We start from the raw sequence: 25,767 nt of genomic DNA, 5'->3' as shown, positions 1-25,767 counted from the left end.
GCTTCAACTGCTGCAATGTTCTGTGGAGTCACAACTTGTTGTGCCTGACCTGGACGAGGAGCATCTTCCACTGAAGTCACACCATTTGTGAACTTCCTACTCCATTTGTAGACTTGCTGCTGTGACAAACATGGCTCACCGTACTGAACCTTCATTCCTCAATGAATTTCAATAGGTTTCACACCTTCACTATGCAAAAACCGTATAACAGAACGCTGTTCTTCCCTGGTGCAAGTCGCAAGTGGGGCGGCCATCTTTACACTGATACTGCGATTGTATGTGTGTATCTACACTATGCTCCCACCTACAGGCCATTCTGCACGCTGTTTGTAGCACACTTACCAACTTACAGGATAACGACGCAAAATTTCGATTTGTTATTACAAATTTAAGGTTTTCATTTGACTCACCTTTGTAGAAGAATAGCCTGGCTTGAGCATGTCCTCAGGATGGATACTGGAAGAACTACTAAAAAGATTTTTGAATGGAGGCCAACCGGAAGAAGACAGAAAGGAAGCCCATGAAAACGGTGGGTAGATGACATGGAAGAAGATATAAAATCTCCCAGAGTCCGAGGATGGCGGAGAACCGTGCTGGAGAGAGCAGAATGGAGGAAACTTGTTGATGAGGCTAAAACCCACACATGGTTGTAATGCCGTGAGAAGAAGAAGAAGCTAAATAAAATCTCTGAAAATAATGTCTATGAAACTTGAGAACAGCAATGTACTGCGGAGCAGAGAATATTAATGACGATTCAGTCCCACAAGGCTGATAACTTGTAGGCATTGTCCTGATGAGCAGCAGGTGCTATGACGATATAGTCCTATGAGACTGAGAGCTCATAGTCTGTCTACTTGCAATGACATGGTCCCACAAGGTAATGAGCACATAGGCAGTCATAAAAATACTGTGGAGCGGTGCCCTCAGAACAGCAGATGGAAGCATAGCGTCGAACGTGGCTCAGGATGAGGACGGCACAGCACCTTGGCGGGCAGTGACAGGCGGTGTCTGTAGGGGAGGGGGGGGGGGGGGGGACTTGAAGTGGCTGTTGGTTGGGCTTGAGACATAACTGGCTCTCCATGGGCAGAGCGCCAATTAAGTACACGCCTGTGGAAGGATACTTGCATGGTATTACATAAGCATGTGACTGTGCAGACCTAAATTAGTTCCCCAACTGCAGCACTGTATGCTGTAACTTGCATGCCATGTAGTGGCAAGACTGGCACCCCTAAACACGGCAGTGACTGCTGGTGGCTTGACTGTACACAATACCTTCTCTCCTCTGTTTACAAATAACCTCCTAGTTGAGGCAGGGGCCACACCTGGTCTGCAAAACATTCATGCAAATGTGGTGGCTGAAATATGCAGGGGGCAGCTCTACATACTCAACAGTAGGGACTGAAGCAGGAATATTCCATCCGTACTGCCCCCCCCCCCCCCCCCCCTCCCTCCAGCAGAAATTGGCCAAGGAAAAGGAGTGTGTTTCATTACTTATTGAATGTCCCTCGTACATTATTGTGTCTCAATGTCACCTACCACTTACCTGTGATGTCTATAGTACATAGCTTTTGATATGTGTCATGTGAAAAACACTAGCAAAAGGTACTAACTGCTGCTGTTGATAAAATAAGTGATTTATCCTGTTTGCTAAAAGGAAAGGTTCAAATGGCTCTGAGCACTATGGGACTTAGCTTCTGAGAACATCAGTCCCCTAGAACTTAGAACTACTTAAACCTAACTAACCTAAGGACATCACACACATCCATGCCCGAGGCAGGATTCGAACCTGCAACCATAGCAGTCGCGCGGTTCCAGACTGTAGCACCTAGAACCGCTCAGCCACTCTGACCGGCAAAAGGAAAGAACATCTGTTCATAGGCAAACGGAGTTATATTTCTGAGACAGTGAAGTATTTCTGAACTTTGTGTCTTCTTGTATAATGAAACTGTGTTAATGGCAATGTAGCAATTAACTTTTGTGGAAATTGTGAAACTCAGTGTAACATTAATGCCCAAGACTATCGTTGGCACATTGATTATGAAGATGTGTGAAGGCACAACAGCATGACACTGTGGGACAGATCACCATTCCCATAAACAGTAATGTTTAATGATGGACTTGTTGGTGAATAGTCTGGGAGAGCTTCTCACTGACTAAAAGTTGTTTTATATCATCTCTTGAGTTATACAATGCTCTAATTCTTCCCAGAGTAGCCACAATTGTCATTTGAATGCCCATCAGCATATCAACAAGTTTATATCCAGACTCATATTTTTAAGGTGTTCCATATGATCATACATTTGTTTTCTAAAACTGCTGAAGGAGCATATGGCATGTCTTTCAGTAATCCAGAAAGTATATACGTAACAACAACATAATATGTTAAGTCAGTCTTCTTAATAACTTCAAAATATGTAATCCTTTCATTCAAAACGCATGTGTTTTCCTTTCTCCCCATTCTAATATTTAGCTGCAATTCATTATGAGCTTGTTCCTTATTCACATCTGAAACATTCAGCTGGAATTGCTTGCACAAAGTTTGTAGAATCATGTACTGCCTAATTAAAGATTACTAGTATGCTCATGCAAGTTTATATAAATGTTTGTGAAAACAGCAACAGCAAGAAGAATAAATATGGAATAATGAACCTAATGAACCGAGTGGGTACATTACATTGATTTTTAGAATTCTGTGTCATCTGAAACCCCTATGTATTTTAGTTAGAACCTCTAAATCTCGGCCTGGAATCAAAGAGGGGTTTGATGTATTTGTTGGAAATCACAGTCTGCATGCTTTGTATGTGAATTCACAAAGCACTGAGACTGGTTTCTGGAGTGCTGTGACAAACCAATTACCAACTAGCTATATCGTACATATGTTTGGTGGATGATGTTAAACAAACATACTTGGAGGTAAAGCAGTGATACTTGTCATTCATAGAAGAAGACTTGCAAGTTTGTTGCTGTGCATTATCAGACATTATCCAGTTGAAATGTCTCATGTGGAGTTGTCTGAAGAAGATGCTCTAATTCACTGATGTAATGATTGCAGTTCGGATTGCCTTCAGTACAGAGGAGTTGAGGTCACAATCATATCCAGCAGTGCACCAAATCCCCACACTTGACATTAGTATGCAGTGCCGCTACTGCAGCAGAGTCTGGCACATTGGCAATCATCTAATGTATTATTGTAAATATTAATAACAGAATGTAACAATGTGATTAACAACAAAATGAGTTAACAATAACAGCTCACCACATACCAGAAGTAGAGGATCGATATGATGCAACTCTCCACACTGCACTGCTGTGCAAGCCTCATTGTCTGCAGATAACTACTGCCGCCCACATCCATTTGGACCTGGTTGCTGTACTTATCCCTTGAGCAGGTATGTCATGCTATTTTGGTGATGACAAAATCAAGAACCGAGCGAGGTGGCGCGATGGCTAGCACACTGGACTCGCATTCAGAAAGACGATGGTTGAAATCCATGTCTGGCCATCTTGATTTAGCTTTTCTGTGATTTCCCTAAATTGCTTCTGGCAAATGTCAGGATGATTCCTTACCTAATCTGATGGGACCGATGACCTCGCTGTTCAGACCCTCCCCCAAATCAGCCAACCAATCAAAATCAAGTCACATTTACAGGGAACCTGGTAGTATGTGCCCACATATCAGTATGATGCTGTATTTTGTATCGTCATTGACAATGTAGTCTTGTACCATAGGAAGCAAGGAGAGGATGATGTTCGGTGGCGCCCGTATCCTCTTTCTATAACACAACTGCGCACATGTAATAGCAAATGTTCTGTATTCATAAGAACAAGAAGCTACTTATCTTTAAGGAAGTTGTTGTGGTACAAGCTCTTCCTTAATAGTCCATGTTAGCCTTACTGCTGGTGAAGTACAAGTCCCACTATAAACGCAAGTAATGGGACTAGTAACTGTGACTGACTTGTCTGCAACTGGGCTGACTGTCTGGCTGGGCTGCGACTGATGACTCCGATTTTGTGACTGACTGGACCCTCCAGTCCGTGGCAGCAATCTAAATACTGGCGGTCGAGAGGACGTTAGCGGCACGTTGTTTGTGAGTCTGTCTTTAGCCTCTCTCCTGAGAGGCGTGCTTGCTCCAGCGCCTGTTATCAATCTTCTTGCAACATCTTTGCCGACCTGTGTGCTGGTGACAGCTTACACCAGTGCACTGTAGTCCTTCTGGGCTGAATGCATCCACTTATTCAGTTGGGAAGGGTTCATAAAGACATTATATCTTCTCCTGAGGCAGTCTGATCCACAACTGTTCTAACTGGTCTTTATAGCTTGCATACTGCCACTGGTATGGAGTTAACATCTGAACTAGTCCCACACATTCTGTTGGGGACACATCTGGGAGTCTTGTTGGACTTCAGAGTGTTCAACATCATGCAGACTGTTCTGGGAGACACGTACCATGTGCAATCATTAATATTCCCACTGATGGTGTGCATGTGTAAGAAGTTGTATTGATACTTGCCGATGTACAGTTGTATTTGTGTGTCTGTTAACCACTGTACTATCCATTGAGTTGTTACGTATACTCCTTCCATTATTTATATTGCACCAAGGAATTTCCATTACCATATTTATTGTGAATAGTTTTGTTTTTGTACCTTAATTTCAGGGATCAAAATCCAGCACTGTTCTGGGAGAAGTATGACTTTCCTGAATACAAACAAGACAGAAATATCATTCGAGCTTATGCTACATCAAGTAATCTAAAGTCCTTTGAAAGAAAACATGAAACGAATGGTCTTTATGTTAAATATTTGAAAAAATTTCTCGGTAACGACCTGTCCGTACTGACAATAGTGAATAAAGTTTCTGAAGGTAAGTAATTGTAAAGTTTAGATTCATTCCATTGTATACAGTTTAAGGATTCTTGATATTAGGTGTAATATTTTTTTTAGATGATTGTTCATTCACGTAAGAGTACTAGTTTTTTTCAACCTAAAGATTTAAAAACAAGTTCTACAGGCCAGTTTTTAGCTTTTTACTCAATGTTGTGAATTTCAATGAAGAGAAATTTTGATAATGACACACTTTGACAAAAAACAAGGCCATCGGCCGCAGTCTAAGCCCACTACACTTATGATGTGGAACAATAAACTTGGCCTCTTGATAATTTTCTCTAAGTCCAACTGTATGCACAAACTGGCAGCACTGTAGGCTGTGGCAGTTCCTGGAGGAAGTCAAGTCTTTCATTTGAGCCATCGTGTGACATCTTGAATAGTGGTCTAGCAGAAAACTTAGTGTCATATGACTGCATCTGCCAGTCCAGACCAGTAGTTGCCTACATTTTTATAGTGCCTTTCACATGAATGTTGTCCGCCCCCAGTAGCTGAGTGGTCAGTGCAACAGCATGTCAATCCTACGGGCCTGGGTTCGATTCCCGGCTGGGTCAGAGATTTTCTCCACTCAGGGACTGGGTGTTGTGTTGTCCTAATCATCATCATTCCATCCCCATCGACACGCAAGTCACCGAAGTGGCATCAAATCGAAAGACTTGCATCCGGCGAATTGTCTACCTGACAGGGGGCCCTAGTCACACGACATTTACATGTAACCTGAAAAATGAAGAATGGAAAAAGCTTATCACTTACTTCATTTCTGCTGTTGATGCAGAAAGCTTTAGCATCAGACATGAAGTTTAGTTTATTACTTCTTTACTGCTGACTATATTCTCAACACAGTTTGCAGACACTATCTAGATAACCACTGAATGTACCTCCAAAATTATACCGTCATACAACACACAGTTCAGGAGACATAACATCATAAACATTTGAGATGCATGAAGAACTTGCTTGTTCTCAATATAGGGTGCAAATTACCCAGATAACCACCTAGATCACCACTGAATGTACCTCCAAAATTATACCATCATACAACACACAGTTCAGGAGACATAACATCATAAACATTTGAGATGCATGAAGAACTTGCTTGTTCTCAATATAGGGTGCAAATTACCCAGACTATATTCATTCAGTGTTTCATAATGAGAGCACTCAGCGACACCCAACATACTTCAGGAATCATTTCAAAATTTTTTCTTGGGTACAAGCTTAATGTAAAATATTTAACCCATTAACTCATTTGTAGAGTAATGAGACATTTCAACCTCTTTTAAACTCCAGAGTTCTCTTCTTTAAAGAAAGAGGGCTTTTACTGGTTTTGTTATACCAGTATATGAGTGTGGCTCCAAATTATTTTATATTTTGTGATCTATTAAAAGTATCTCAATATGTTGTTTATTGTTATTATTAATGTGTTAAATGTCATTCTTTTACCATTTAAGGGGACACAGTCACGAACAGGCTCAAAAAAATCAAATTTTTATTTTTTATTTTTTTTTAGCCTTAATCTATGCTCCAATTATTTGGCTACAAAATGCCGTTTGTTTCATACAAATCTGATTATTATATTCGGAGTTATTAATTTGTTCGTGAAGCATGGTAACTAGCGCCACATCCATTTTTGCTGTGTCTTGCGCAGTAGTCAGCATTGACTATAGTACAACAATCATTTATGTTCCACAGATATAAATACTCTTTATTTGGGTTGAAAGAGAGAATTGTTATTCTGATGTTTGCCAGCCTTTCTGCATTGTCGACTATCGTTTGTCAGTTTCTTCATCCTAGTTGTTTACGTTTTGGTGATACAAATGTAATGATTTTGTGAAACGTTATAACACAATGGGTAGAATAAGGAAGTTTGGATGTAAGCTTAAGTTTCGTGGAAATAAATATGTAAAAATAAACTGTGAAACTGCTAGTTTTGAACAGAGGGCAGAAAATAATATTGAAAGTGAAGTCAGTGCGAGTGTCAGTGCTTCAAGCAAGAAGTTTCTAGGTGCTGCCGATTTTCCAAGTGCCTCTCAAATGCGTGACAATGCAATATGTGGTGTGAACAGTGTCTCTGTTGTTATTGACACAAACATTCTGATTTCCATGAGGTTATTACGTGAACTTATCGAAAAACACACAAATTGTAAAAACTGTGGTGGAAACGTTACTTTGCACGAAGATGTGGTGAAAACCAAGGGAATTGTTTGTAATTTAGTTTTGACATGTTTGGAATGTAGCTGTACTGACAATACAATGTCATCCCATGTAACAAGAAGCAGATTGTATGAAAACAATTTAAGATTAGTGTATGCACTTAGATCTATTGGAAAAGGGCGAAGTGCAGGTGCTGTTCTTTGTGCAGTGATGAACATTCCTCCACCTCCAAGAAAGTTTGATGTTTACAACAAGACTATTGGTGCAGTTGTAGCTGAGGTAAGTGAATCTACAATGTTGAAAGCAGCCAAAGAAGCAGTTCAGTTGAATGATTCGAAATCTGACCCAAGGCAAATTTCTGCTGGCTTTGATGGCAGTTGGCAGAAACGTGGGCATACATCCCTAAATGGCATTGTGTCAGCAACTTCTTTTGATACTGGGAAGGTTCTGGATATTGAAATTATTACTAAGTTCTGTGACATCTGCAGCAAAAATCCCACTATACAACATCTGTGCAAAAAGGACTATGATGGTTCTATTGAAGGCATGGAAGTGGCTGGTGTTGCTAACATTTTCAAAAGGTCTGTGCAGTCAGGAGGTATCCTCTATACAGACTATCTTGGGGACGAGGTCAGTAAGGCTTATCAGAAAGTGGTAGAAGATAAACCTTATGGGCCTAGAGTCAAAATTAATAAACTGGAATGTATAGGACATGTACAGAAAAGAATGGGATCACGACTTCTAAAGATATGTAAGGAAAAAAAGTTAGGTGGTAAAGGGGACCTGACAAAGGCTGAAATAGACAGGATCCAGACTTATTATGGTATGGCCATTAGAAATAACTGCAACAATGTAGAAGCAATGAGGAGAGCCATCTGGGCTATATTCTTTCATAAAATTTCAGCAGATGGGGAACCACAACATAACCTTTGCCCACAGGGACCTGACAGCTGGTGCAAATTCAACAACCCAGCTACATCTTCCAGCTATAAGCACAAACATTCAATTCCAGAAAAAATCCTGCTAGCTGTGAAACCCATTTTCAGGGACCTTAGCCAACAAGAGCTCTTGAAAAAGTGGTCACTATGGAAAAACTCAAAACCCAAATGAAAGTTTGAATTCTGTCATTTGGACAAGGCTACCAAAAACTGTTTTCGTTAGAAAAGAAACAGTAAAATTTGGTGTTCATGATGCAGTGATGTGCTTCAATGCTGGTGTGTCAAAGAAGACTGATGTATTAAGACTCTAGGGAACAAAGGATGGTATCAATACTGAAAGGGGACTGAAAAAGATTGACATGGACCGTATCCATTATGCTGATATTTCTGCAGGAAATGCTACCAAGGAGGCCAGGATAGCCAGAAGATCAAAGAAAAGAAGATAAAGATCAAGAAGCTGAGCCACAGTACAGCCCTGGAATGTTTTAAAAGTGTGTCTGTATGACATTGTACATTACTTTCTTGCATGTAAAACTTTAATACCATTTTTCTCAAAACTACATTTTTTGACCTTCTGGTACACTTTTCTCAAAAACTATGACTGCTACAGACATCAGACTTACAGTATCTCTTGTTAATACGACGACGATTAATTAGATAAAAAAATAGACCAGTAGTGATAAAAAGAACAGATTTACAAGCTCCAAGGTGTTTAGAAAAGTTTTAATTTTTTGTCTTATATAACAAAAAACTGATTACTCATGAAATATATAAAATACATTAACCATTTTTTATGTGATTTGAGAATGATTTTTCAGCTGTACACTGTAAAAGTTTCAGGTCTTTATCTCCATTAGTTACTTCAGAAAGTGTACCTGATGTTTGCTTGTTGTAGCATTGATTCCTTATGGGAGTTCCCTCGCGACTGTGTCCCCTTAAAGGTGATTCTAGATGAAAATTATTTTTTTTTTAGGGGAATTCGTATGTTTCTGTAAATCTACAGTGAGCAGTGAGTGCAGAGTCGTGTTTCACTGTTGTTTGGTTCCTTATGGTAAATGTATGTGATAAGCTATGTGAATACCTTCCAGTGGATTCTCTATTGCAGTGCACACACATTGAACGTTTGGAGATCCCTGTCTGGATTCATGGAGAACTTAACACTGATCAAAAGTTATATTTAAGGTAGTCAGTCTGACTGTATCACCTGTTCAGAGACATTTGTATGGTGAAGCAGCTTGGTATTCACAAAGCAGACATCTATGACCACTAACACAGCTTATTAAGTCAAGCTTGCAAGAAGCCTTAATGTGCAAAGATTTTCTTCAGATTTCATTAAAGAATTCCTTCTAGCAATTTGCAGCTTCATTAAATAAAATGAAAAATAAGAACTTTCAGTGCACTGATCTCCAATGGGGTTAGTTTATACCCCCCTTACATCACCAGACACCTGGGGAGCCAATGAGCTAATGAGACACGGCCAGCGGCAGGTATCTCTAATAGCAATAGTGGTCACTGAGCCTCATAACACAACATTAAAGGTAAGAACAGTTTTTACTTGTGTGAAGAATGGCATTCCTGGACTTCAAAAATTAAATTTTGTATTCCAGTGACTCATTTTTCATGAAGATTGTCTAGTATGAGTCACAGAAGTGGGAAGGGAATACCTAGTGCATTTATCGGTACAATTGAGTACCTTATATGTAAGTAAATGCACCATCACAGAGTTGCTAAATATTTGCAATGGCATTGCCAAATCTTAGCTGCTTTTCATGCTCCTCTCTTGTGGGCTTTCGGAGGGAGGACGTGCAAATGTAGAATTTTTATGCAGCATTATCTCCCAGTAGTTTTTAACATCACCTTTTAGGATATCTACCTTTTGAGCCATTCAATTAGATTTAATCCTGAATTCTCCATTTTTGAAACTTTCCAGTGTGGGTGGCAGCTATTGACACTGCTGTTATGTAATTCCAGTGTAGGAATAGCAAAGCTACAGATATTGCTATCGCTCATGCAGCACGTGAAATATTGAGGTGTATAATCTTCCATTACAAATACAATTTCCCCCAAAATACTAACGTATAAAACACTTAGATTGTTAGTTTGCAACAAAATATTTAATTGCATATCAACCTTGCCCCAAGTGTCATGAAGCTGTAAGGTATCAAACACTCTGGAGCTTGAAATCAACTGTCTCTACAGGCAGTCTTGTGACACATACAAGTAAAATTTCATCGCCACCGCGAGAATGCAGAAATACATGTTGTTTCAAATTGAATATGTATATTACAAAGTATTATGTTGTCATAAGTAACGAATGCTGTGCCACAGCTCAGCTATTGGAGGAATGGATAAATTGTCTAGTTTATATTCATTGCCACTAGATGTCGGATGTCCTTTGTTCACATGGTTGCCATCACATGTTGCAAAATGGCTACTCCATAGCAGAAATAATTTGTGTTCTCAAATTTGATTACAGTGCATTCTCCGGATGAAACATTCGGAGATTGGTGTCAACAGTCTGTAGACACAGGACGTGTGTGTAAAGAAATGGGTCTTGGCCACCCATGTGTTTCTGGGAAAATGTTTTCAAATTCAAACTGCTTTCCATTGTAGTCTCATAAAACTGTTACAATTGCCTACAACAACAATTTTGCATGTTTGTAGACGTTGGTTGGTTATGAAGCCAAACAAGTTGCCGCTGTTATAGGCTCTACCTCATGAAAACAAATGCAAAAGTGTGGCATTTTCCGATGAGCTTTAGAATGCTATTGATAGTGATAACACACACAGTGTTTGAATTTGAGGCTTACAGAACTCACACAGAGAACATGTACGAGATTCACCCAAAGTCAATATGTGTTTTGTGGTATACAGAGTGACAATTATTGAACTAAATAAAAAAAAAAGTAAATTAGTTTCAAACTGCGACATGCACACACTTTAGTCAACATATAAACATCACTATAAATATTCGCATTTAGGTTATGTCAAGTTCGATATGCCTGCCATCATTGGCGATGATGTGGCACGGACAAATAGTGAAATTCTGCATGGCCCGCTGAAGTGCTTGAGCATCGATGCTATCAGTGACCTCTTCAGTGGCTGTTTGCAGCTCAGCAATGGTTTTGGAAGTATTACTGTACACCTTGTCTTTAATATAGCCCCACAAAAAGGAGTTACATGTGTTCAGAACCGGAGAATAAGGTGGCCAATCGAGGGCCATGCCAGTGGCCTCTTCGTATCCCAGAGATAGAATGCAGTCCCTGCCAGGACATCAAACCTACTCCTGCTTTGATGGGGTCAAGCTCCATCTTGCATGAACCATATCTTGTGGAAATCAGGGTCACGTTGGATAATGGGGATGAAATTGTCTTCCAAAACCTTCAGGTACCGTTTGGTAGTCACCATCCATGCCATCAAGGAATATCACACCAATTATTCTGTGACTGGACATTGCACACCACACAGTCACCTATTGAGGATGAAGAGACTTCTCAATAATGAAATGCAGATTCTCAGCCGCCAAATGTGACAGTTTTGCTTATTGACGAACCCATCCAAATGAAAGCGGACTTCGTTGCTGTACAAAACCATACTGTGCATACTAATTCCCATCATGCCCCATGACCAACTGTGCAGTTTGAATGTCCCAATGTAAACCATTCAGAAATTAAGACAATTTTATTTCATATAGTTCAATAATTGTCATCCTGTATTATTATTCTTATCTGCATTTCCTTTGGCTTTCAGTTTCTGAAATCTCAGAACTATTGAGCCATCGGCACTGCCCTGTTTTCTCTGGCTGAAGCTGGTAACCACAGAGTGTGTACTCTACAAAGTATAATACTATTCACTAGTTCAGATTTTGTCTAAATTTTAATTCATTGTATCCCAGACCTACAAAAAAAATTGTGTCTCTTTTTGTTTTTCTAGAATTTGAGAACAATGAGCCTTCTGATGCTGCTGACAGAATGATGCCATCTGTGTACTACAACACTTCAAAACCATACTTTTTAACAGATCCAGTTATTGGTATGTGAAAACAAAAAATCATACAATAATACATTACAGAAAAATGTAGATCTGACTGCTAACTAATGTGTTTAATGTGTGCTATGTTATGGCTGCATTAATCATAAAAGTTATAACAAGTAAAAAAGTAAAGAATGATGAGGTGCTTACAAAAGCTGCATAGCCCTATGATGGTGCTTTATCTGCAGCTACCAGTCTCACATCAGTGTAGACGCATTTTCAGGTTTATAATGGTTATATTCTTAGTATGTATATAGACGATTATGGACTCCGATTTTTCGGGATGTTATCCACATTAAAAGTCAAATCATATTGGTGGGTTGTCATACTAAAACTGAGTACACCCAAAAGATGTTTGTCGAAAGTATACAAAGCATGACTGCTGAATGAGCCAGGCCAGATAACACCCTGTAGGATATGTTACACTTTTGACAAATGGTTTTTGGGTATACTCAGTTTTAGTATGACAATCCACCAATGTGGTTTGACTCTTAACGTTGATAGCTTCCTGAATGCTGGGACTCTGTAACTGTATATCTATGCAGGTTTTCGAAACGCCTTATCATTCTCGACTTTTTTAGTTGTTATCATTTTTATGGTAATTTAAATTGTTATTGAGTGCTGAGTGTTCTTTATTTTGTTGAACTCTGTGATAAAATAAATATGATTTCCCCTCCCATCTTTCTTTGCTATGTTTCATCTAGTAAAGATTAAAATACATGTACTTCTTTATGTATCTTCTTTTTTACAAAATGTTTGATTTTATTTAGGGTTTTCTTTGAGGTGTGCAGAGTTTAATACTTAAACATTGGAACTGTACGTGGTACAAGTTTATTGTTATGCTTCGATTTTTGCTCAGACTGTATGTGTTGGGCAAAATAGGGCATTGGTTAAGACACTATCTGTTGTTCTACAGGAGTAAGATTGCAATCCCTGCCCAACAACTCTAATTCTAGTATTTTGTGGTTTCCCTCAATCACTTTAGGCAACTGTTAGCATTGGTCATCCAAAAATGCCTCAGCCATTTTCCGTTCCCATCCATGTTCATGAGAGTGTAATTTCTTCAAAATCCACATCTACATTTATGTGAAATTTACTTCAAGTATTATTTGCAACAATTCTGATGAACTATATGTGATTTTCCTTCTCACTGTACATTTGTGTGTTTGTTTGCAACATGTTGTTTGAAACACTCTGTTCCCAGATTTAGATGGAAGTTTGTCATGGACATTTTTTCAGTCTGTGGAGTGCATGAATGAATGTATGTTTAACCCTCCCTCTCCCTCTCCCTCTCTCTCTCTCTCTCTCTTAGAAAAAGACGATTGCATCATCTGCAGTCTTTAATACTGATTTTATTTAACTCCAATAAAATACTGAGTGATTATACCCTCAATATTTGAGTTGCAAAACACAGCGCACTGATTTATTTTTTTCCACCAACCTCTCAACATGTCTTTCTTCTTTTTTTTATTTTTTTTTATTATAATTCCCTTGTGAATTCAGCAACCCTTTGTTCTGTAGAGAGCAGAATTATTTTTACTGAAGAAGAAAATACAGCAACATAAATCACCAGTAATTCGAAGCATAATTGAAACCACATTTCAGCAGCTACTCCTGCTAGAAGCTATTTGAATATTTACATTCTGTGAACCTAGATCCCCTTTAGCAGAATGTGAAACAATGTTCCTTGCAATTAAGGCTCAATCCCATCAAACCTAATAATTTTTGTCCTTCAAAGATGGACATATTTTTATAGTTTTCTCGCAGATTAAGAGAAACTGTATTATGGTCAAACTTTCTTGCTCACCAGCATATAAGAGTCAGTCAAATTAAAACTGAACACCTGCCACAGTGGGACCATGGACTGGTTCCATTCAAAAGTATTCACCACACATTTATTCACTGGGAAAAGAGCCAATCAATTCCTGCTTCATGGAATGCAGCCAGCCACTGACAGATCTACAACTGCACTCGCTCTTGCACTTCCTTGTCCGACTGAAGCTGGTGTCCACAAGTCTTTCTCCAGGTCACTAAAGATGTGAAAATCACATTGTGAAAGATCTAAGCTGTATAGAGAACTTTCGTTTCCCAACCAAATTGCTGAATCATAGACTTCGTCCAGTTGGCAATGTGGGAACGGGCATTACCGTGCAACAGGATGACTCTGCCCAACAGCAGAGCCAACAGTGGGAACATCCCACATTTCCCCCTGCAAAGAAATCAAAGGCTGTTCACACAATTTCTCCTCCTCCAACACAGCGGGCACACACTGCTCATGGGTTCCTATAGTATGGAACCACAATCAGTGTGCAGCGCTGTGAAAATTCTTTCCACAAACAGTGATGTGCTGTAGAGCCAAAACGTCCAGTAATGCTGTCAGACAGACTCTCCTTGATGCACGATAAACCTGCCCCCACCCTGCCAATCGGACACAGGCTACACTTAAGTGATTTGGTTAGGAAACATTGCAACATCATCCGTACATTCTGGATCTCTCCCGTGTGGAAGAAAAAGCTGCATGGACATCGGTTTCTGTCAGACAAGGAACTGAAATAGTGGGTGCTGTTGTGAATCCATCAGCTGCAAACCGCTTTCTATGAAACTGGAATTGACCATCTCATCTCCCAGTGGGATAAATCTCTTAAAGCATGTGGTGATCATTTTTCTTGGTTCCATTGTGGTGGGTGTTCAGTTTACCTTTGACTACCTCTCATAACTGTGTGAAAGGAGCCATGGAAATAAGATATACCAAGCACACTCAAGCTGCCATGGTAAGATGAGTAGTGTACAGTAACAAACATTTAGGGAAGTATATGTGACACAGACACTTCAACATTTCATGAACATAATAAGTAAAAAGTATCACTTTTTGCTGGTGTCACAATTTCACCATCACTCATTTAAAAACAAACAGCATAACATGATGTTCATGTATAGTTACTACATTGTAACACTCACTACTTTTATTGTTTGATCTTTTAGACTGGTAGTGGCTGGATGTGTCAACTTGAATTCTCTCGAATTCTGCCAAATCAGAACTAAGAAAGCCAGCATTAATAAAAGTTTGGCAAATAGTAATAAACTGACTGACAGCCCTTTTTAAGCCCAAGTAGAGAATGACAAATGCTCTAAATAAATAATGTAAGCCACATATCATTAATCATGGTTCATTGTTAATCTAGTCTACAGAACTTGCTCATGATAGCACTTTATCTTTGTGGTAATGTATACTTTGGGGTCTCAAATGTAATGTACCACATAATTCTGCACAGACTCAATTAACAATTTCTGATGATTTAAATGAAAAGAAAACAAAATTTAGCAAACAATTAAGGAATGTTACATGATGAGACCATTTTGAATTATTTTAAGAATGCTACAAATCAATAACAATTCTGTCAGTAACAGCATTTAAAAGATTTCCCAAAATTCTCCCTGCATTACAGTCTGTCAGCCATAAGCATCCATCTTCCATGAGAGTATTGTCTTGGACTTCTCTCTTCTCTTAAAAGATCACAAAATAACTTCCATGATTTGCCTGCGTATATGTCCTGTTCTCTAATCCAGTTGTTTTGTGTGTCTCCTCACGATTCCTAGACGGCATCTTTCTCCTGCCCACTGAGGACCCCTCAGTTTTGAATTGTCTCTGCATTAAAAGTACATTTCTCACTCTCATATGTCAAACCTGGTAATACACATTGATTGTAAAGTTTCAGTATCAGAGAGACCTGAACCTTAATTCTGAAACCCTCATTTAGATTACAAAAAGCATAGCAAGCCATATTTTTATTCTTCTGTTTTTATATTTTGCCATTTATCAAGCCATTGCCTTTGGCTACCATAATATAGTTTCTCTTAATCTGCGAGAAAAGTATAAAAATTAGGTTTGATGTGATTGAGCCTTAATTGCAAGAAACATTGTTTGATGTTCTGCCAAAGGGGATCTAGGCTCACAGAATGAAAATATTCAAATAGCTTCTAGCAGGAGTAGCCACTGAAATGTGGTTTCAATTATGTTTTGAATTACAGATTTATGTTGCTGTATTTTCTTCCTCAGTAAAAATAATTCCCTTGTGACTTTCAGCAACCCTTTGTACTGTAGAGAGCAGAAAGCCAGTATCCTGGAATCTGCATGAATTGTCTGCTAATACATCGTGCAGTTATAGATGCTTGGGAAGTGTCAGACTAATGATAAAATATGAAATCCAACATAATGAATTCATTTTCTCAACAACAACAACAACATGGCCCAAATAATGTACAATCACTGTGTTGAAAAGAAAATTGTAGAAATTAATAATGAAGTTGTGGAACCAATTCGTGAGTTATAGTAATTAGTGTACTTAAGAGTAATGATTCCGATACAAGTGAGGTAATACAGTGGATGCTTCTATAGGTCGCTGGCCTTGAAGCTTATGTTCTCTTCACCTAGAGGACACTGCTGTCGTGTTGTCATCCTAGAGAGGGGTCGGTCAGTGTGCTCTTGGCTGATGTCTTCTTCACAGCCCTCTCTGCTCTATCATTTCCGACTGGCATGCCAGCGCTTGACTTTAGACTCGAACAGATTTGACTTGTCATGCGGCCATTAATGAAGAGCATTCAGGGGGTGTTTTCCAACAGAAAAACACTTGCCAACATGCTGCTGTTGTAACCCAACATGCTCTACTGTGTATAGATATGTTGTCTTGGCCTGTTCAATCACCAGATCTGTCTCCAATCGAGTTCATATCGGACATCATCGGATAACAATTCTACTACCAATCACAACCAGCATTAACCATCCCTGTGTTGACCAACCAAGTGCAACAGACATGGAACTTCATCCCACAAACTGACATGCAGCACCTATACAATGCAAAGCATGCACGTTTGCATGCTTGCATTTTGGCACCTACACTGGTTGTTAATGTACCAGCATTTCACATTTGCACTTACATTAACCTGTGATCTTGCAATATTAATCACATAATATATATCCTAGACAAATGTATCCCTAAAATTTCATTACTCTGTATTAATTATTTTTTGTTGTTGCGATTTTTTCCCCATCAGTATTCCTTTGTCTTTATCTTTTCCATTAATGGCGTACTGTTCGTTCAGAGGGCAAGTCTGCATTTGCCAACATTTGAAGGAATGTTGATAATTTGACTGGTGATTCCACATCCGAGTTCTCACTATCTTCTAATCTGCATTGTGGTAGTCGCAAGGAAATCAACTTGTCAGTGGAACTAGCTTGGGAGACAGCGGTTTGGCCATGCGAGGATATGTAAATCCGTCGCTTTGACACTGCATTGAAATCTTTTCCGTACTGCACAGCATCCTGTAGCAGGAACACATGGGAGTCATTAATTCCACTCGAAAGAATGCAGTGATTTTATCGTTGACAAGATTCAAGTCTTTTTTTAAAACAAATATGCTTCTCTCTCTCTCAGGTGCTTGTAAGGGTGGGAAAATGAGCGCATGTATTTTGAGATAGAAGACAACTTCTGATTGCAGTTCTTATAAAGCATGCTTCATGAGACCCTCAGGAATGTAAACCTGCCACAATTCCGTGGCACTCTGAAAGACTGAAGGGAAATAACAGGCTCAGACTCTTGTGGATAGGGCCAGCAGCTGAGATACAAATTTAGGTGCTGCCCTTGCTTCGCAGCAAGTAACATACATGCCATCAAGTGCAATGCCAAGAATACATGAGGAAAATTTGGACATTTCATTTTAGCCATAACACTCATTTTCTAGGAATAGAAGAGAGCAATTCTAAACTCAATGCTTTTAGTGCATATTGATGGCAGTGAATAAGAAATCAAAGGCTTGAGAACATATCACATATATCCTAGAAAATAAGTTTCAATATTATATTTGTGACCAGTATATTAGTTCCTTACGTCAGAGTGCAGTGGGCATGACTCACCAGCAGTCATGCATCAACTGAGATTTGGAACTTGTTTCGAAGATGAATCATTGTGTTAACAAGAATGTGTGTCTCAGACTGTACATCCTGTAATATTTAATTCACATATAAAAATGAAATATTCCATCACATAAAATAAAACTTTCAGTGGTAATCTATTTTAGAAGTGAAAAATGTATTCAGATTCTTAGAGTTTTATTTTAACAGTTCTTATGATCAAATTCCCTGCTAATAATTATTGATTGTATCTAGAAACATTTCAAAAAGTGCTCTGGCCTGAAGGCAAATTGATTATAGTCACTGGGCATTAATTGCTGTGACATCAACCAACAAAGAAGTCTGAAAATCTAGAATTGTGACTAAATACTGCCGATATTTTGCCCCAGTCTTCTGGAATCATTTTTTGTGATACTATTGTTTTTAGTGTGGGGCTGTAAGATGGGCTACAGATATTCAGTGAAGTGTCTTCAGTTGCCTGTTAGAAGGTAAAATTGTTTTCATCTACATCTGTACTCAGCAAGCCATCATAAGTTGTGTGGCACAGTATTTCATGAAATTTTCTCTCACTCCCCTGCAGTCACACATGTTTTCCTTCTGTATGTCAGTACTTCAAGTTGGCCATTATTCCCTAAGTGAAACTCGAGTCTCTGATTCCAGCCCAAATTATTATGCACCTCCAAAACAAGGACTGACCCACATCCATAATCTAACTTATGACAGCTGTTCGGATAGATCAGCTAGAAATGCAACCAGCTAGAGCCATGTCACAAGTGTCTGATCTTTTTTTTCTTTTTTTTTTTCTTTTTTTTTCTGTAGTTAACATGTCAGAGACTGCGACAGATGGTGCTGACTGACACGTAGGTTAACTAAAGTTGTATGTAACTGATTCAAGCCTTATCTGAGAGCCCCACTCATAGAGGATAATTCTTACATTAACAGTACATTGATTTGTATGTCCTAGTCAAGAGATGGTACTGCCGTTCAACATTTCTCAAGATGTTCAAGAATTGAGCTATAATTCTCAAGAGAAACAAATTTCCAGGCCTAGGTACTAGCATATAATCTGTTACAATGTATTCAACAGTATTCAGCTCATGCGTGTCCTATTTTGATACAGACAAAATTTTCACAGACGTATGTATATGCATCAAACATACAGTAATTAATTGTTAGAAACATAATGAGTAGGAAGAAAATGTACCAACAGTTCACATCAGAAAAGTATTTCCTCTTCATTCGTAGATTGTAGCATATCAGCTACTCTTGTTTCAATCACACAGTTGTTGATAGTTTCACTATATTTATGGCACAGCTGCAATACTCCAACTAACCCAAGCGAGAATAAAAAGTTGACTAATTTGCTGTTTTTATAATGTGGGTATGAAGACAGGACTTTTAAGGGGACACTAATATTTTGTCTGTTGCCCTGGATTTTTTATGTAACTCAGCAAGAGTCAACTGGAGTATATACCTGAGAATTTTAAAATATGTGGGTATTGACTGGAAAGACAGATTTATGAAGGAAATGTATACAAAGCAAAAAGTGACAGAGTAGGGAATGAGTGAACTGAAGAAATGAGCATCGGGACAAATGTAAAGCAAAAATCCTCGGTGTCACTGAAGCTATTCAACATAAACTATGTGATCGAAAGTATCTGGAAACCCCAGAGACATATGTTTTTCATATTGGTGCATTGTGCTGCCACCTACTGCCAAGCACTCCATATCAGCTACCTCAGTAGTCATTAGACATCGTGAGAGAGCAGAATGGGGCATTCGGCAGAACTAGCAGACTTTGAACGTGGTCAGGTGATTGGGTGTCACTTGTGTCTTATGTCTGTACGAGAGATTTTCACACTCCTAAACAGCCCTAGGTCCATTGTTTCTGACATGATAGTGAAGTGGAAACGTGAAGGGACATGTACAGCTCAAAAGTGTACCGGCCGACCTCGTCTGTTGACTGACAAAGACTGCTGACAGTTGAAGAGGGTCATAATGTGTAATAGGCAGACATGTATCCAGACCATCACACAGGAATTCCAAACTGCATCAGGATCCACTGCAAGTACTATGACAGTTAGGTGGGAGGTGAGATAACTTGGATTTCATGGTCGAGCGGATGCTCATAAGCCACACATCATGCCGGTAAAAGCCAAACGACACCTCACTTGGTGTAAGGAGCGTAAACATTGGACGATCGAACAGTGGAAAAACGTTGTGTGGAGTGATGAATCACAGTACACACAGGCGATCCAATGGCAGGGTGTGGTTATGGTGAATGCCTGGTGAACGTCATCTGCCAACAGTAAAATTCGGAGGCAGTGGTGTTATGGTGTGGTTGTGTTTTTCATGGAAGGGGCTTGCACCCCTTCTTGTTTTGTGTGACACTATCACAGCACAGGCCTACATTGATGTTTTAAGCACCTTCTTGCTTCCCACTGTTGAAAAGCAATATGGGGATGGCGACTGCATCCGTCAACACAATCGAGCACTTGTTCATAACGCACGGCCTCTGGTTACATGACAATAACATTTCTGTAATGGACTGGCCTGCACAGTGTCCTGACTTGAATCCCATAGAACACCTTTGGGATGTTTTGGAACGCCAACTTTGTGCCAGGTCACACCAACCAACATTGATACCTCTCTTCAGTGCAGCACTCTGTGAAGAATGGGCTACCATTCCCCAAGAAACCTTCCAGCACCTGATTGAACGTATGCCTGCAAGAGTGGAAGCTGTCATCGAGGCTAAGGGTGGGCCAACATCATATTGAATTCCATCATTACCGATGGAGGGCACCACGAACTTTTAAGTCATTTTCAGCCATGTGACCGGATACTTAGTATAGTGTATATGGAGAATAACTGATAGGAAAGGCCATAGAGAATGCAAGAGGCATTGTAATTGGAGGCAGAAGGATAAAGACTATAAAATACATAGGTGATCGCAATGCTAGCATTCAGAAGAGGAGCTATAGAAGATGCTGAAGAGTATTGCAAGAAGGGATAAGGAGTATGGAAGGAAGATAAACATATAAAAGAAAAATGTGATGAGAATAAGCAACAAGGAAGCTCTAGTTGACATATTCCTGGATGGAAAAAAAATTATAAAACAAGTAAAAGCCTTTGTTGTCGACTTTATAAAAGCATATGACAGTATAGACCGAGAATCCCTTTTTGGCAGAATTTGGACTAGATCAAAAGACAACAATCATCATAAAAGAAACACTCACGGAGACCAAATCCAAAGTACAATTTATGGGAGAATTGAGCACAGAATTTGAAATAGGCACAGGAGTACAACAAGGGGATGTACTGTCCCCAGTGCTCTTCAATTGTGCTCTTGAAAAAGTTGTTAGAGAATGGAGAAAAGCAGGTGCACCAGCACACGGACTGGCACCAAGATGTAAGGGCATAGAATTAGGCTGTTTAGCATTTGCTGATGACATGGCACTGATCGCACAAGACATTACTGATGCACAGAAGCAGCTAGAATTATTATAATAGCAGGCAGCAAAAATAGGATTACAAATTTCATTTGAAAAAACAAAATTTATGACTGACATCAAAGATGCACCTTCTGATCTCAAAATTGGTAATAACTACATCTCTCGAGTAAAAGAATTTAAATATTTAGGTGAATGGATTGCAGAAAATTGTAATGAAAAGAAATCTGTCAGATCAAGAGTCCAGAAAATGGAGACGGCGTTCCAGTTAACAAAAAACATTTACAACAAAAAGAGTCTCTCGTGGAACTGCAAAATATGACACTACACAACAGTAATTAAACCCGAAGCTCTCTACGCATCTGAGACACTAAACCTTCAACACAGAACACTAAAAGAGGAATTAGAAGTGAAAGAACGTAAAATAATGAGGAAAATCCTAGGACCAAGAACTAAAGATGGTGTGCATAATCCAAAGCCCAATGGCGAAATATATAAAAATATCTCCAAAATAACAGACACAATGCACATGAGAAGAATCCAATTCATGGGGCATTTAGAAAGAATGGCCTCAAACAGGTTAACGCACAAAATCCATACATTTTTAAAGAACAAAACTACAAGACCAAACTGGTACAAACAGACAGAAAAAGATCTGAGAGAATTAGGGTCTCCAAATCTACACGATAGAAATGAAATCAGAAAAATCACAAACACACGGGGTTTTGAGGAAGAAGAGAGAAAAACTAACCGACATCTGTGGTCTACGCATCGAAAGCTAGGCCATTCGTTGTTTATGAAGGAATATTGGGCGAAAAGGAAGGCCAACAAATGTTGATTACGCGTGGTCCTAAGTGATCCATCCGCGAAGAAGAAGAAGAAGAAGAAGAAGAAGCCTTTCTTTACCTGGGAAGGCTAACAACAAGGAATCAAAGCTGCACAGAAGAAATAAGGAGTAGGAAGCAGGTGAAGCAGTTACTAACCTATGAAAGAATTGCTACTAATGTACAAAAGAATTCCAGGGCAACTGGAGAAAGAGTTGTTAAAATATTATGTCAGGAGTGTAGTGTTATGTAGCAATGAATCATGAACCACTGAAAAGAAAGAATAAAGGTATTTCGAAAGTTTTGAAATGTGGCTGTGGACAAGAATGCATAAGGTGAAGTGGCCTAACAGACTTAAGAAAGAAGAAAATGGGGGAAGAAAGAACATTATTGAAGTGATTAGAATTAGAAAAAATATTGGCCAGGACAAATACTACAACAAAGAATTATTGAAGGCAAAGAGCAAGGAATGAGAGGAAGAGAACTGGAATGATGACGGCATTAAAAGAGGACAGACAGATAAGGGAAGATGCTCAGAACAGGACATGGAGAGCCTCCAGTTGAAACCTTTGATCAGAAAGAACAGCAAGCGCTAATAAAACATTTATAACTTTGTGTGGTGCAGTAAGAACATTGTATAAAGCTTGTAACTGAATGCCTTGCAGAGACCTCTTCATTGTTCTTGCTGTCCTTAGATTTTTTTATTAATATATTTATCCTTTAATGAAATTTATTGCTTCAAATTTATCATGTTCAAACAAAGTTCCACATAAATAACCACCAAATAAGATATAAAGTGAAGTTCATGCCATGTAAACTTTACATCATCTGCTGTTTAGAATGGAGTCCTGTACCTGGTGCTAGAGATTTTTTTACAATTTGTGCACATAAAAGGAGGAGGAGGATATTAGTGTTTAATGTATCGTTGACATCATTAGAGATGGAGCACAATATTGAATTAGGAAAGGATGGAGAGTGAGAGCAGCCGTGCCCTTTTGAAGGAACCATCCTGGCATTTGCCTTAAGTGATTTAGGGAAATGACAGGAAGCCTAAATCAGGATGGCAAGGTGCAAGTTTGAACCAGTGTCCTCACAAATGCAAGTCCACTGAATTACCCTGCTCGATCAGGTTGCACATATATGTAGAGTAGAAACTATGAATAACTAGATTTTCCAAAATAGTTAAGTGTCCTCCAGTAATACAAATGATCTGAACTCTTGGTGGAAGTAAGAGAATTGTCTGTAATAAAATAAATCTACATTCTTACTGTATGTAGACAGTTATTTCTCCCAGTAAACATGAGTATTTCTAAGTACTCTGAAAAAAAAAAAAAAAAAAAAAAAAATCCTTTCCTGTTTCACTCTCAAAAAGGGCAAGAAAAAACGACTGTCTATATGCCTCTGTACAAGCCCTAATTTCTCTTATCTTACCTTTGTGATCCTTATGTGAAACATATGTTGGTAACAGTAGAATCACTCAGCAGCCGACTTCACATGCTAGTTCTCTAAACTTTCTCAATAATGTTGTGCAAAAAGACCATCAACTTCCCACCAGGGATTCCCACTTGAGTTCATGAAGGATCTCCGTATTACTGTCATGTTGATTGCACCTACCAATAACAAATCTAACAACCTGCCTCTAAGTTGCTTTGATATTTTCCTTTTAATCCGACCTTGTGGAGATTCCATACACACGAGGAGTACTCAAGAATGGGTCACACTAGTGTACTGTACGTAATCTCCTTAAATATCGCTTTGCAGCGTTATGCCTGGATATTTAATCAATGTGACTGTATTCTGAACATTACAGAATTGTTTTTCCTACTCATCTGCATTAACTTACATTTTTCTACAGGTAGAGCAATTTGGCATTCATCATACCAATGAGAAACTATGTCCAGGTATCTTGTATCCTCCTTACAGTCACTCAACAATGCCACTTTACCATAAACCACAGCATCAAAAGCAGACTGCTGCTCACTCTGTCCATCAGATCATTTATGTGTATGGAGAGTAAGAGCAGCCGTATCACACTTCCGTGAGGCACTCCCAACAAAACCCTTGTCTCTTATGAACACTCACCATCGAGGATACATCAGTTTTGTAGTGTAGTACATCTAATGTACTATACTAATGAAAATAGTACACTAATTAGTTATCAGCATAGCACACAAGTACACTTAATAATAGCTTTGTGTTTCTGATTTTATTGTTTTCACCTGTGAACAGATTTGGACTGTAATGAATTAGTGATTTATTGTATGTTTCACTGTTACATCCCTACAGTCAACACAATGTTATGAATGACACACATTCCCTGGACTGCCTTTTATAGCCATGAACATTTGTCATTTATATTCTCCACAAATTCTTTTGTACTGATATATGATCTCTTGTGTTTCAATCTCAGCCACCAGAGTTAACCTGTGGACCTTGTAGCGTATATACTCTTTTGTTGAGTTTCATTGGTATGTCACAAAAATTACTGAATGCAAGCTGTAGCTGCCGAACTATTCGTAATAAAGTTCCCGAATTTATTGCCCTCCAGAAAGGTTCTCATACTCAAATTATTCTTGAGACAAAGAGCTAGCTGAAACCTGAAGTTGAAAGCTCTGAGATATTTAGTGAGTCATGGGATATGTATCGGAAAGACAGATTAGAGGCCATGGCAAGGGGAGTTTTCATTGCAGTTGACAAAAATATTGTGTCTATTGAGGTCAAAGATGAGTGTGACAGTGAAGTCGTCTTGTAGAATGTAGGTGAAACTAAGTTAATTGTTGGATATTTATACTGATCAGCCAATTCCGCTGTTGCAGTTCTAGAAACATTCAAAGAAAGTCTATGGTCAATAGCACGTAAATACTCAAATAATGCAAAATTAGTTGTAGGCAACTTCAGCATGTCGAGTATAGACAGGGATGTCTATGGGTTCATTGCAGGGGGTACACACAGACAGTCACGCAAAATGCTTTTGAACAAGTTTTCTGAAAATTGTCTTGAGCAGCTAGCTTGGTAGCCTACATACAATTGAAATATTTTGGACCTAGTAGCTAGAAATAGGCCAGACCTTATCGACAATGTCCGTATAGAAACGGGGATTAGCGATCATGATGTCATTATAGCAACTGTGATTACGAAAGTTAATAAATCAGTCAAGAAGGCTAGGAGAGTGTTTCTGCTAGATGGAGCAGATAAGCAGTTATTAACATCTTACTTAGATGGTGAATTGGCATCCCTTAGTATTACTAAGATCGATATAGAGGAATTATAGGCAAAGTTTAAGCAGTTTGTTAATTGTGGTCTGGAGAGTTAACATGCCTAGCAAGTGGATAAAGGATGGAAAACATCCACCATGGTTTAATAATGAAATTCTGCAGATGCTGAGGAAGCAGAGGCTGTTGCACTCTCAATTCAAAAGGGAACGCACCAATGACAACAAGCGAAGGTTAGTAGAGATTCGTGGATCTGTGGAAAGATGTATGCATGATACATACACTCCTGGAAATGGAAAAAAGAACACATTGACACCGGTGTGTCAGACCCACCATACTTGCTCCGGACACTGCGAGAGGGCTGTA

General features: G+C 39.0%; 1 protein-coding gene across 2 annotated transcripts in view; it reads left to right on the top strand.

Moving 5' to 3' along the window:
- The window catches only part of LOC126482398 (mucosa-associated lymphoid tissue lymphoma translocation protein 1 homolog), a 130,744-nt gene that overhangs the window by 87,245 nt on the left and 17,732 nt on the right, over window positions 1-25,767 (top strand). For both annotated transcript variants that reach the window (XM_050106511.1, XM_050106513.1), the window contains exons 9-10: window positions 4,659-4,864; window positions 11,910-12,008. In XM_050106511.1, the coding sequence (XP_049962468.1) occupies window positions 4,659-4,864; window positions 11,910-12,008 (305 nt within the window). The remainder of the gene's footprint in view (window positions 1-4,658; window positions 4,865-11,909; window positions 12,009-25,767) is intronic.

Source organism: Schistocerca serialis, chromosome 5, assembly GCF_023864345.2.
Source record: "Schistocerca serialis cubense isolate TAMUIC-IGC-003099 chromosome 5, iqSchSeri2.2, whole genome shotgun sequence".
NCBI lineage: Eukaryota > Metazoa > Arthropoda > Insecta > Orthoptera > Acrididae > Schistocerca > Schistocerca serialis.
Note: the sequence above shows the minus strand (reverse complement) of the source record. Positions and strands in the feature narration are given on the sequence as shown.